Here is a 13,785-nt window from a genome sequence, read left to right as displayed (position 1 = left end):
AAGGTTATTTAGCCTTCCAAAACCTGAGCCTCACGCGCCGCCTATGCGTTTCACTGTCAAGGGGGGCGATATAGCGTGTATGTAATTACATTGCAAATACTGACTTGAGCCCCACCACTGTATGGGTTAGCCCTACCATACATTACCCAACAAAAATACTCTGGCACCACCACTGTATTTGAGGCATCTTTTTCAAAGAGAAGGGTAGATTCAAAGGAATTGCTCCTTAAGAGGGAGACGTTTTAGGAAAATTGGGGCACTTTAGGACTCAAATGGATAAATTGAGGAAGCACTGGATCACATTGTCTCCCAAAGGATGAATAAGAAAAAGCGGATTTTGCTTAAGGATGGATGTTTTACAGCCAACTGTATAGACCGTTTTAGTTCAGTTTATCCTCAAATTAGGCAGGAAATTGTATTTTGGCAATTGCAGAATGCAATTCACTTATACACCGCTGTTGTAAATGTGGACAGCTGTACACATGCATTTGCTATGACGATATTATTTATGATCAAAAACTACCGCGTGTAAAACTTTTCTAACTAAGCGAAACATCACAGACATGTATACTGTATACAGTGTAAAGGTTTGAACCAGTCGATAGTTTTTTGCTTTGAACTGGAGAAAGAAAATGTTGATATTCAATCTTTTAAAAACACGATCAAACAGATACATTTATGTCACACCTTTTTTCAGCAGGTGCATTTTTCAGGAATTTTAACATTAGGATTTAACACTATGGTTTCCCTATTTTAAAACAGGTGAAATGCTCTAAATACTGGCCTGATGACAGCGAGATGTATGGTGACATCAAAATCACCCTTCTTAAGACGGAGACACTGGCTGAATACACAGTTCGCACCTTTGCCTTGGAGAGGGTAAGTTTATGTAACCCTCCTTTCCATGTATTAGTACTTGTTATATTCTTAGAAGTAGGCCTAGAAGTAGAACATTGATAGAGGGGATTAGGTACTTGACAGGATTTACTGCAGATGGGTTTGAGGGCCACATATTAAATTGGGAGGAATTAACACCAGTAGCTATGAGGATGCCCCTGCCGTCTTTGTGCCCCTGATGGACTCCATCCTGTCAATCTCCTGGGGGATCTATCATTGGAGGGGCTCAGAGCGACGCTGGATTGACAGTGGCACAAACACAGAATTATCATCAAACTGTCACATTTGCTCTCCATGGGCACACGCTACTGCTTATTCAAATCGGCACGAATTGGGGAGCTGGTGACAGCTTGTTTTTCATAGCTCTATTCCTTTCTTTTTTTGGAATTCTGTCTTCGACAAATCTTTGCTTTGCCCCGCTTTACTTTGTCATCTCTGTACAGCGGAAAAAATTGCTGTGTGACTGCAGCAGCCTCCCAGTAGAGGGGAGAAAACTCACAGCCCTCCATGAGCTCCGAGAGCTTCAGTAATTCCTTCTGCGTGTCTGTCACACTGCAGCTGCTACTAGCATGTTATGCCCAGAGGCCTAACACCTCATGTAAATAATGTCCTGGTTGTCCTCACAATGAAACACATTTTCTAACATATCCATCTCAGAGGGGGAATGTCTCTAAATTGATGGGAGCACGTCTTGGATGAAATTAGGGCCTGCAGGCTACTATGTTTAATGTGCAAGCCATGTAAATGTGGTGTTTACATGTAATGCTAATGCTCACTGTGTTGCTGTTGACAGAGAGGATACTCAACCAAGCATGAGGTGCGTCAGTTCCACTTCACATCCTGGCCGGAGCACGGAGTGCCCTATCATGCCACCGGACTGTTGGCCTTTATACGGAGAGTGAAAGCCTCTACGCCTCCTGACGCCGGCCCTGTGGTGGTCCACTGCAGGTAAAGTGACACTTAGCAGCAGCTGTATCCTGTAGTGTCATAAAACTAAACTAAAGGTTGTAAATGTTATCACAATTAATGTTTCAGAATATGACTATTAGTATTAGTAGAAGATATTCTTCTTCTTTGGGAGGCTCAGAGCCCGCTATGATGTTCAGAATGAGGGAACGTGTTCGATGGAGGCAGCCAGCAACTTTGGCAGGCTAATCTTCGGTAGCCTTGCTAGCTAGGTTAGTTGTCCTGTGAAACAAGTATTGAAACAGAAACTGAAATACGGGCCCAGGTATCTTGTCTTTTATGTTAAAATACCTTATTTCCAGAAATATACCTTATTTCCAGAGTAAAAAATAAATAAACCCTAAGACATTGGAGAGAGATATTCAGATGTACTGTAGGCCTACTTTCACTGAATTGTCAGTTTTGGCCTAGCGAATCTTCCACTACCAGAGTGAAAGAAAGTAACGCCAAAGCATAACGTTTTGTAAATGATTGGTACATTTTTAACACGGGGGACGGGGGATGCATTCAGGTCATTTTACTAACGAGAGGCATTGCATCACCCCCAAACCCCCTTCTACCTAGCTAGCATGGTATTGCCCTATTTGCTAGTTTTAGCTTAGCAAATGTTATAGCTGTCTTGCTAAATGTTCCCATTTTCCTTTAAATCGTGTTGTGCTCCTGAGGAGGGCTATTGTATCTTTTAAAAACATTCTAACAACAATATCACTCACTCAAAAGTCTGTTGATGTATTGCTTCATGATTGTACATGGTGCCTCATGAAAGATGTCCCCTGTGTGCAGCGTGGGGGCGGGCCGCACCGGCTGCTACATCGTGCTGGACGTCATGTTGGACATGGCCGAGTGTGAAGGCGTGGTGGATATCTACAACTGTGTCAAAACCCTCTGCTCCAGACGCATCAACATGATCCAGACAGAGGTCAGGTCAAGAGCATAGCGAAATAAAACCCATTCACATTTAAACTCAAGTCAAATATTAAAGATGTTCTTGCATACATTTGCTTCACTGGTCATAGTATTGCAGCGTGTTCTCCAATGGAAAACTTCCGGAGAGTCAAGTTTTTAAACATTAGCGTTGGGTGCATTATCATACTCCCCCTCTGGGATTAATGTAAAGGTCATTGCAATAGTTGTAGAGAAAAGACTCACATTGTCTCTCAGTGTGCTGTGTAGGCACGTGCCGTTCTCTAGATGTGCTGATCATTTGCATAGTAACCTCTTATTATGTAAATTCGAAATTGACTTGTTTATTACATTTGTAGTAATTTACAGGGGTCCTCTAATTAAATGCACATCACATGTGTTGTACATGGTTAATTCAGAACCAGGTTATGAACAATCTCTGCCATTAGTTGTATTGTTTGATTATTTTCTCACATCGGTTTCCTTCTCAACTCACCTCTCTGGTAATGTTTGTTTACCTGTCAGCAACACACAAAACTCTCTTACTGTATGTGTTATCAGACAGCACCTAAAGTAAATACATGCACAAGCACAGCACTAAATGATGTTACCTGTTGTCCTTTCAGGAGCAGTACATCTTCATCCATGATGCTATTTTGGAAGCCTGTCTGTGCGGGGAGACGGCCATTTTGGTAAATGAGTTTGCGGTTACTTACAAAGAGATGCTGCGAGTCGATTCCCAGAGTAATTCCTCTCAACTACGGGAGGAGTTTCAGGTAAGTCATTACCTCGACATGTTCTCGATCAACTTCCTAGGCAGATATTTGTTTTGTTAGAATATGAAACCATTTCACATCCTCCCACTCCCTCTTTTAAGTTGTTCTTTATGATGTTGTTTGGTTTTGTTATGTTCATTTTTCCCCTTCTTTTTTTTCGGATTTTTTAAAATTGTGATACTAAAGTTACGTTTGACCTAAGTAAAGTGAGATCTGGTGATATGATAATGTTTGTAAATGTTGTAATTGTCCCTCTTCAAAATGCAGTAAAAAACATAAAACCAGGTACTCTGAATAACACAGCCCACACACAGCATCAACCAAATTATGTCATACTTATTTCATTCTTCTAGAACTTTAACAACAATATAATGTTCGTATTACTGGAGTACTAATACTACTTTAGTATTCTGTAGTACTAATACTACTACAATATTCCTAATGAGAGCAGAGATGAATAATTTCATTATTTTTTCCTTTAACCTGCACTTCTACTGTTAGTACCGGTAACAATAATATTGTAAAAGTAATATTAACGTAATGTTGTTAAGCGGATGGTTTGCATATTAAGGTTACATCATTTATGATAAAATGTATACTTTTACAGTCAATCGTAGCCCGGATAGTATTATATCTACTTTCCATTTATTCTGCTATGTACAGTACTGTACATTTGCTTTTAAAACAGTATTATTTGTCCTCAGACAGTTACATAAACTATAGACGATGAGTACATCCTCTGTGCTGTGGAAATGCACTTACAGCAGACATTTGAAAATCAACAGAGTGCAGAAAGTAAGGGGCTAATAGATGGATGTGTTTGTGTGTGATTGTGCATGTGTGTGTTTTTGTGTCTCATATATACACTCATACATGTGTGTGTGATTGTGCATGTGTGTGTTTTTGTGTCTCATATATACACTCATACATGTGTGTGTGATTGTGCATGTGTGTGTTTTTGTGTCTCATATATACACTCATACATGTGTGTGTGATTGTGCATTTGTGTGTTTTTGTGTCTCATACAGTATATACACTCATAAATGTGTGTGTGGATTTGTGCAGGCGATGTTGTTGGTTTCCTTTTACTTTTGATTTTGTGAGATCCTCTGCCTGGTTTGTAGGAATGTGGTGTTAGAACATTGTATTAGATGTTGATTAGGAGAGAAAAGAGCCAGCTGTGTTCCCACATGCTGTACCGTCTGCCCCCCCACCCCCTAAACGCCCCTCCATGTCGCTGCACAGCTCAAACAGCAGCCGCATTGATTCCAGGTTTAGCATTTGAAAGTAATACTGGAAAAGGGTCCATTCTTTAATTGAATATGGATTTATCCTTATTCTCCACATAGGAATCACGATCTATGTATTACTAAGAGTTAGGGAATTTTGATGTAGGTGGAGCATCTCTCTGATTACAAACGCTTGGTTCTTCACAAAGGGAAATGGAACATGCCCACACTTTGATCTTGTAAACCTACCCGTCTGATATTGTTTTTGAAAGCCTCTCCACCGCCCAATGAGCTCTGTGTTTGTCTTTTACTCTGTCATCCTGCCGGCTGCAAACAGCCGACCGGTAGTACTGACATCAGCAAGTCACGGATCTATTATTGATGCTGTGTGTTTATGATCCAAATGTTTTTATCCCGTTGTCTAATGTAATTACAGCTAAATGAACAGAGAGTTCATCAAAGAAAATTGGTATGCAATATTTCCCTTTGAGGCTTTCTTTTTCTTTTTTTTATTCATTACATTTCCTTTTAGAACACAGTCGGCCTAATTTATCTTTCGTTCTTTTGAATCAGTTTGTCAACGTGATGTTCAGAGTATTACGATTCTTTCAATTAACAATATTGGATTCTTCATTCTCTGCGTCCCAGTCCTCCCTCCTTCTGTCTGATTCATTTCTTTTCTTCCTCCTACTCCTCCTCCCTAACATCTTTGAATCCTCTGCAGTGTCTCCATCCTTTTAATTCTCTCTTCAATTTAATTTCATACTCCTGTCGCTCTCGTCTCACCTCTTAAATGTTTCCATTTGCAGACGCTCAACTCTGTGACTCCCCACCTGGATGTGGAAGAGTGCAGCATCGCTCTGTTGCCCAGAAACCGAGAGAAGAATCGCAGCATGGATGTCCTGCCGCCTGATCGCGCCCTGGCCTTCTTGGTTACGACTGAAGGGGAGAGCAACAATTACATCAACGCTGCTCTCGCTGACAGCTTCCATCGGCAGGCTGCGTTCATTGTGACCCCTCACCCTCTGCCGGGGACCACAGCGGACTTTTGGAGGCTGGTCTTCGACTACGGCTGCACGGCAGTGGTCATGCTCAACCAACTCAACCAGTCAAACTCTGCCTGGGTAAGGTCAAAGTGTTATACTGCTTTATTGCCATCGATTTGTTGACACTATACAGGAAAATAGGCTTAGAAAAAGGTTTGAGTTCACCCGCACAAGAGCTGCTCTTTGGCATACAAGGTTTTGGTTTCAATCTTTAGTTATCTGAACTTTACTTCAGACTTTTCCAAGAATACGCCACCTTTACTAATAATAAAGTGACTGTATACTGTGCTTAGGATTAGTTCCTTCATGCCATTTTGTTGGGCTTTGATCCCTGACCACATTGATCTCAAGGCATGACTAGATAAGACCCGCCCCAGTCTTCCCTTCCCCTTCTCAAGATACATCTCTGAAGAATAGGCTTGCACCCTCCAGCCACATATCCGTTTTTTTTTCTTCGTTGGTGTTCCACTTTTTCTCATGAGCATATGTCTTCATCTGCTGTTCCCTGATCTTTCTTTAAGACTATAATGGATATTATAATGAGTTAGAGCACAGCACGTGAATCAAGTTTCATATTCAATTAAAAACAAAACCAATCGCTTGGAACAAATAACCAAAAGATGAGATTTTAAAGTCGGTTAAGCCTTTGTTAAACAGAACTCTTTTGGTAATTAAAGGTGGGTGGATCTCTAAGGGCAATGCTTATAATGATAAATAAGGCTATAGTAGATAATCAGGTGCTTATCAGACAATTGCTTTAGAAGTCAGCATTTAATCCTATAGGCTTAGAAGTATAGTATCATATTAGAGGGTTTTTTATCAAGAGTTTGCCAGCAAACTGTTGAGCAAATGAAGCTATACTTTCAGCAAACATTTCATTTTACCTTGTATTAACACCTTTATAATTAATAAGTCCACAAGCCAAAAGCCAAAGACATTGAAGAAAGTGGCTTATGCAAATCTAGATTTTTGTTTTTTAGGAGTAAAGGCTAAACTTACAAGCCTTGCCTAGTAGGACTTTCAAAATTAAGCTTGTGAAATATGTAATACATTGTATCACAGCCTCGGAAAGCAGCTGCTTACTTTTAATTATGAATACTATTTCGTCCAAGGTCTACCTTAGATTGTGGTGAAAACAGAATTCACTTGATTAATTAAATCACCAAAGTGAATATATTTGTATATTTATTGCCAATTTTGAATCGGTGTGTTTGACAAAAACATAACTTGATTTAATATAAGTCTGATTGAAAAAACGATTTTGACAAAAAGAACCACCAAACAAGCTGCTGCGAAGTTACCCACTATTTAACTTATTTTATCCAAAAAACTGGATATATTCTTTCTGACTTTATTCATCTGAATATTCACTGGGTAGAGAAATCTGCTAAAAGGTAGACATTTAACAGTAATTCATTGCTATTTGGCACTGGAGAATTTTACTGAAAGATGTTTTTTTTGATGAATTGCCTCTCAACATGAGTTTAAGTGCTTTGACAGGCTTTGCAACTGTGATACTAATACATTATATTAAATCTTGAATCAATGAGTATGATTTGCTCATTAAATGTATTAATTTAGAGTTTCTGTGTTGCCTTTTTTCATTCATGCTATTTTAGAACACCCTCGTCTAGTAATATACAAATAAACAGAAATAAATTATAGCTAACCCCTTTAAAATGTTATTTTTCTTTTACTCTGCTTGTAATGTTTTTCATACTTTCTTTCAGTGTAATGCAGTTAATGTTTGTATTGCTTGAATATTGTTATCACCATCTTATCTTGTTCTCACCAAGACATCGCTATAAACTCTGTTAAAGAGTTCACACGTGGCACAGCAGTACTCTGCACCTTTCTTGTTACAAGAAAGCAAAGAATGTTACATTTCTCCCTCCTCTTGCTGCTTCTCCCCGCTCATTAACACGACGGTTTCATCTTTTATGTTAAGTAGGAGCAGGCACACACCATACTCCAACTGTATAATGTCATTTCCTTTGCGTTATCCTTAGACTTTAGACTTTTCCCTAATATCATCATTTCAGCTTTTTAAATCCCTTTGCTGTTTGATGATCCAAGGTTTTGAGAGCAAAGGATTTTTTTCTGGGCGACAACTGCCGGAGAATAAACGAGTACTAACACTTAACATGTAATCACTGATACAAAAAATCTCTCTCTCTTTCATTTACCTCCCCCTCTGTCTTTAGCCGTGTGTTCAGTACTGGCCAGAGCCCGGGCTACAGCAGTACGGGCCCATGGAGGTGGAGTTTCTGTCCATGTCTGCTGACGAAGATGTCATCACTCGTCTGTTTCGGGTCAAGAATGTCACACGGGTGAGTCATTCAACAAAGCCTGCACAGGACATGTTGTGCCACTCAGTGGTATTTCACAAAAAGAAAATGAACCTTATTAGAAATGCATTAGCTGTGGCCTTCTCCAGTAATTCAAATTTTACTACTTTACCAGTACATTTAGAGCTACCAGCTGTAATGTGCACCTAAACACGACATGACACAAGTCCTTAAAGTCAAAGAACTATAGACTTGGTTGTAATAATACTGTGTAAATTATGATTTGAATTTCTATACATCTACTTGTAAGCAAACTCAAAGGATGAGTGCTTCACTTGATGCTGGATTTCCACACAGTGTGTGCCTATGCATCATTATTTATCCATATTTCTTTCTTATGCATAAACAACGGTGCTTCTCTAGTGTGTGCCTCAAGGGAAAGAGGAGGTTGTCAAATAAATAAAATGTAAATACACTCTAAAGAATATAGCCTGGAGATGTGCACTGAGCACAATGTTAAAAATAAAAAGATAACAATGGTTCATAGATTGTATCATACATACTACAAAGAACATTGTTCTGATATTCGTCAGTCCAGAAAATAGAACCAGACGCACCAAGATGTTCCCATATGAGGGATACATATTAAAAGAGTTTTCTATGGCAAACATGCAAGAAAAGCCCATTAACAGAGAGGCAATAAAGGTCATTCTTTCCCTTTTTTCAATTTCTTCTTGTCATTTCCTAGATAAGCGTCTTAGGTGCATGTTGGCATACCAAAGAGGGGGCTTTTATCATCATAATGCATTGCATATCTTCCGTGGCAGGACACTCTTCTCAAGCTGCATAGCAGACTCTTTTACATTTCTTCATAAACCATGTCACACCTTTTTACAAAGTATGTGGCATTTAGAGAATTAGGAAGACCTTGTGAAACAGGCTAAATAAAGTATCTGGCAGCTCTGTCATGGTAGAGGGAGCACAGGGGATGTCAGGGAGGTATTTTCTCTTTTTTTTTTTTGTTGATTCTACGTGACTATGCAGGTATGGTTAAAGCCTGCACATTTGCATAATTACATGCATGCATTCCACTCCGGATCACTATCAACCCAATTATTGAAGAAATCTGTATGCAAGGCATTTCTTGGCTGCTATTAGAAGCAGCATGACATGCTTTGCACAGAACTTCCTTTCTTGATTGGCATCCTCACCTCCTCTGTCGACCGCCCTTGTCATTCTCCTCTCCACCCAGAGCACCTTTGTTGCACTCATTACGTACGACAGTCAAGCAGAGGGCAACTTAACACAGTGTGGGAAAAGTCGAATCACACAGAAATAACATGAACCTCTTCCTCTCACTGCTTTAGGGTGTGTTCTTCCTGTGTGTGACAATGATGTATACTGGTAGGGAGTAAAAGTCAAAGAAAGTGCATTGTAAGCGTATGTATGTGTGAGTTGTATTACAAAAAAAAAAGAAGAGTACATTGTATAAATCCCAGCTCCATTGAGGCAATTCCTACGTGCATCATTGGTGTCTTTGCCAGCCCAATTTGCATGACTTACAGTTCTCCACTGGTCCTTAAGTATTAGGTGAGATTCCACGGGACAAAGTTATGAACACACAGGGACCTCTCACACACACATCCCGGGCCTAGCTTACCTCAGCGGACCTATATATCTCAAAGTCAGTCTGCTGAGTGAGCACAGCTGAGTGCCAGCACACAGCCTAGGGAGCACTCTTACACGGGTGTTAACAGGCACACACAGAAAATACTAAAACAACCAGAAAATGCACTTCAACACAGACACAAACAGGAGCAAGCACACTTGCACTCACAGCACTGGTTTACTCATGTATTTTTCTTTTTTCTGTTGCATCCCAAGCTCCAAGAGGGCCAGCTAGTGGTGTGTCAGTTCCAGTTCCTGCGCTGGTCGGCGTATCGAGATGTTCCCGACTCCAAGAAGGCTTTCCTCAACCTCCTGGCTCAAGTGCACAAATGGCAGAGGGAGTGTGGAGAAGGTCGCACTGTTGTCCACTGCCTGTGAGTAATCTGTTAGCGACACACATCATGTTCTGTTAATTAAAAGAGAAAGAGAGAAGGCAGAAATACGTTCCTCTCTGAAAAGGTCTCAGAGAGGACATTACTGCTGTTGGATAGTGACATTTAAAAGTGCATTTAAATCAAAATCTTATTCTCAGAGGGGAGAATCACATAAATGTTAAAATATGGTGAATCATGGCTGTTTGATGAGAAAGAGTCTGTGTCGTGTTGTGACTGTGATGGTTTATGTGGGTTTTTTGGGTCAATGAGATGCGATGCATTGAAAAGTATTTTTCCATGCTAGTATTTTCATAATGTAGAAAATCAAATTGTGGTGTAGTGCAGTGTGTGTTGTTGTATGCCCCTCTTTTGTCCTAAGCCCCCGGGGTGCACATCCGTTGATGAATATGAATGGGCCGTCCAGCTCATTGCAAAGCCATCACACGTTTATCTCCACCGCCCCCATCCGAAAGCACATCACTCAGCGCTGTCACACAGTGTTACCCACGACAACCAGGAAAGAGATTATGGAGATCAAATCAATTATGGCTTAATACAGAATGCGATGGATCTCACTACAGTAAATCCAGCACTGCCAAATCACTGACGACGATTGATTACCTTAATATTGCCTGTACGCTGCGGAGGCTTCCATGCCCACCTTCCCTGCGGATGTCTCAGGAGAGAGGAAGTGGATTGTCCTCCACCACTTTATTGATATTGCCTTTCATTTCTGATGACCAACACAATATTTCCAAGGATCCTTGCTCTTATTTCTTGATTTTCCCTTCCTTTTCTTGTGTCATTATTTTGTATCAAGATATTGCATCTGCATGCTGTATGAACGGTATCAAGTGTTTTTCATGAGGTAGCATGAACACAATAATGGGGTTATCAGATTACACACATTCTTTCCTGCTTATACTGTGTTATTGTCTTCGGGAGCTCGAGCTGGAGACGGGAATATACATGTTTACATTGAAATGTACTGACAGTTGATGTCTGAACCTACAGTTCATCTAATGGAAGGCAAAGCAGCACAAGCTTTTTTTTTTGCTTGGAATGGCAAAGCTAAAAAGCTCTTGTTGGTAGATCATTAAAAACCATTACAACTCACCCTGAAGGGAGAATCTTATTGAAGTCCAAAAATGTAAACCTCATGATGGCTAGAGGAAATGTCTAAATGTTTTATCTCAATCAATGACTATTTGTCAATATATTTCACACAAATGTTCCATTCATCATCAGTGGCAGACAGACCAGTCAACATTGTTTGTGAGAAGAAGAAAAAAAGAATTGTAAATAAGACTTATAACCACAATGCTAGAAATCTCCATGACCTAATTTCTATAAAACCCTCCTCTTCCTCACGACCTGCCATTTTGCAAAGTATTATTCTGAATATTGGCTTTTATTTACATTCGCTCACTGTCTTCTAAATCTCTGCTTATCCATGAAATAATAACCAACCATAACATTGATATCATGGGCCTTTACAAAACCTGGCTAAAGCCAAGTGACTTTGTAAGCCTGAATGAGGCATCACCCCCTAGCTACACCAGCCTGCAAGTGTCTCGTGAATCAAGAAGAGGTGGGGGCCTAGCTGCTATATACTTACGTTCTTATATGTTGTATGTGAGGGACTACGGATGTAAATGAGCTCAAAGCAAAAATCCGGCCTATTTACACTTGAAGCATTATTTGTCTTAAGTGTTCATTAATGTGCATTATCCCGATTCAAATAAACAACTAAATGAAATGAAATGAAAAATATACAACTCTGGTTCTCTGTCACTAAATCAAATTATTATGACTGGTTTCACATCCTTTGAATTACTACTTATGCATGCAAATGAAGAATCATTTTATATAGCAATTGTTTACCAACCACCTGGGCCTTATTCACAATTTTTATCTGAGTTTGCTTCTTTTCTCTGTGACATATTGACATGATCAGACAATCTTATAATCATGGGAGATTTCATTATTCAGATCTCATAGACTCTACTGATTTCACATAACATGTCAATGTACCCTCTCACGCGTCCATGGTCACACACTTGACTTAGTTTTAACACGTGGCCTTACCCTCTCAGACATGACTATGTCACCACATCTACCTGCACTTTCAGATCATTATGTCTTTACTTTTAGGAGCACACTACCTTCTAGTCGTATTAATAGCCATTCTGAAACCTATACTACCCGTCGTACTGACTTGACAACTGTTCATAAACTTGCTGATAAACTCAAATCTTCTATTATCACCATCGATCAACGATCGATCACTGACACTCTCAATCATGTTTTGCTGGATGCCTTTAACTCTTTTGTACCCCTTTTATAAAAGGAGAACCAGACCAAAACCATCACCCTGGTACAACCAAGGTCTATGAAACGGAAATGCAGAAAACTGGAACACAAATGGAGAACAACCAAACTCAACATTTTTCAACTCGAGTGGTCCAACTGCCTCTGTGAAAATAAACGCACTCTTCGCTCGGCTAGAACAAAGTATTTCTCTGAACCCAAAACAACAAAAATAGCTCAAAATGTCTCTTTACGATACAATATACTTTATTGTCCCCGTAAGGACATTTGTTCTGGACTCCGTCCTGCAATTCCGTATACATGTACATATACAAACATAGTAAACATTAAAATACATACAAATATCATCTCTCATACATCGTTTGAACAAACACAATACACACACGCACATACTGACAATGGCGACCTATTGCATAACCCTCATGGCCAACATTTAAGAAGCACATTTCATTACATTACATGTGAATGTTAAGAAGCTTAATGGTTATAGCGGTTCAACCTGCTCTTGGGAACCCTGAATCTTCTACCAGAAGGTAAGAGCTGGAATTCCAGGTGGAGTATGTAGGTGGGATCAGACACAATTTGTTGTGCCTGTCTAATAATGGAATGCTCATATATGTTTTGGAGAGATGGATGTTTTTTGACCCCCATAATTTTCATAGCAGTCTGTACCAGGCGAGCGATCTGTGATTTTGACTGCACTGTCAATTACCATACCAGGCAGTGATACCTACTGTATGATGCTCTCCAACACTGCATGACGAAACAGTAACATGAACTTCTGCTCGACTCCGTAAGCCCGGGGTCTACGCAAAAAAAATACAATCGCTGTTGAAGTCTAGAGCACAGACCTTCAACATGCACCTTCCAGCTGAGTATATCTAGATGGACACCAAAATACTTATAGGAGCTGACCTGAGCTATGGGTTCATTGTGGATAACCACCGGCCTAAGGTCACCCACTGCCTTTGGGTCCCACACCATCTTCTCAGTCTTCTTCACATTCAGCACAAGATGGTTAAAATCACACCATTGCACAAATCTCTCTATTTCAGAGTGGTAAGCCGATGAACTGCTGCCTTTGTGCATTAAGCCAAGGATGGCTGTATCATCTGAGAATTTGATGATATAATTCTCGGGGTGGATTCTCGTACAGTCGTTTGTGTACAGTTTGAAGAGGACTCTTTGATATGGTTGCCCATCTAACCTGTAAACCGTTCAAACACCTCACTTACTGCCTCTGACTTCATAGAGTTCTTCACAGCTAAAATTGTGGATATCAGAAATAAATATCCTCCACTCCATCT

At 40.0% G+C, this 13,785-nt stretch overlaps 2 protein-coding genes across 2 annotated transcripts in view; one reads left to right on the top strand and one right to left on the bottom strand.

Moving 5' to 3' along the window:
* Nucleotides 1-563: 563 nt before the first annotated feature.
* Nucleotides 564-10,151, top strand: LOC104960019 (receptor-type tyrosine-protein phosphatase U-like). Its single transcript, XM_010787950.1, has 8 exons — nt 564-572; nt 763-879; nt 1,691-1,845; nt 2,647-2,782; nt 3,393-3,542; nt 5,581-5,895; nt 8,022-8,147; nt 9,990-10,151. Exons 1-8 carry the CDS (start codon nt 564-566, stop codon nt 10,149-10,151), a joined length of 1,170 nt encoding a protein of 389 aa, XP_010786252.1.
* Nucleotides 10,152-12,516: 2,365 nt separating this feature from the next.
* Nucleotides 12,517-13,785, bottom strand: part of ptprub (protein tyrosine phosphatase receptor type Ub) — a 65,582-nt gene continuing 64,313 nt past the window's right edge. Inside the window, exons 21-22 of the mRNA XM_010787949.1 lie at nt 13,394-13,474; nt 12,517-12,537 (exon numbers count right to left, since the gene is read on the bottom strand). Of these exons, the coding sequence (XP_010786251.1) occupies nt 12,517-12,537; nt 13,394-13,474 (102 nt within the window). The remainder of the gene's footprint in view (nt 12,538-13,393; nt 13,475-13,785) is intronic.

The sequence above is a fragment of the Notothenia coriiceps genome, unplaced genomic scaffold, assembly GCF_000735185.1.
Source record: "Notothenia coriiceps isolate Sejong01 unplaced genomic scaffold, NC01 NC01_scaffold00031492, whole genome shotgun sequence".
Classification (NCBI taxonomy): domain Eukaryota; kingdom Metazoa; phylum Chordata; class Actinopteri; order Perciformes; family Nototheniidae; genus Notothenia; species Notothenia coriiceps.
The sequence above is the reverse complement of the archived record's forward strand: the minus strand, read 5'-3'. Positions and strand labels throughout refer to the sequence as shown.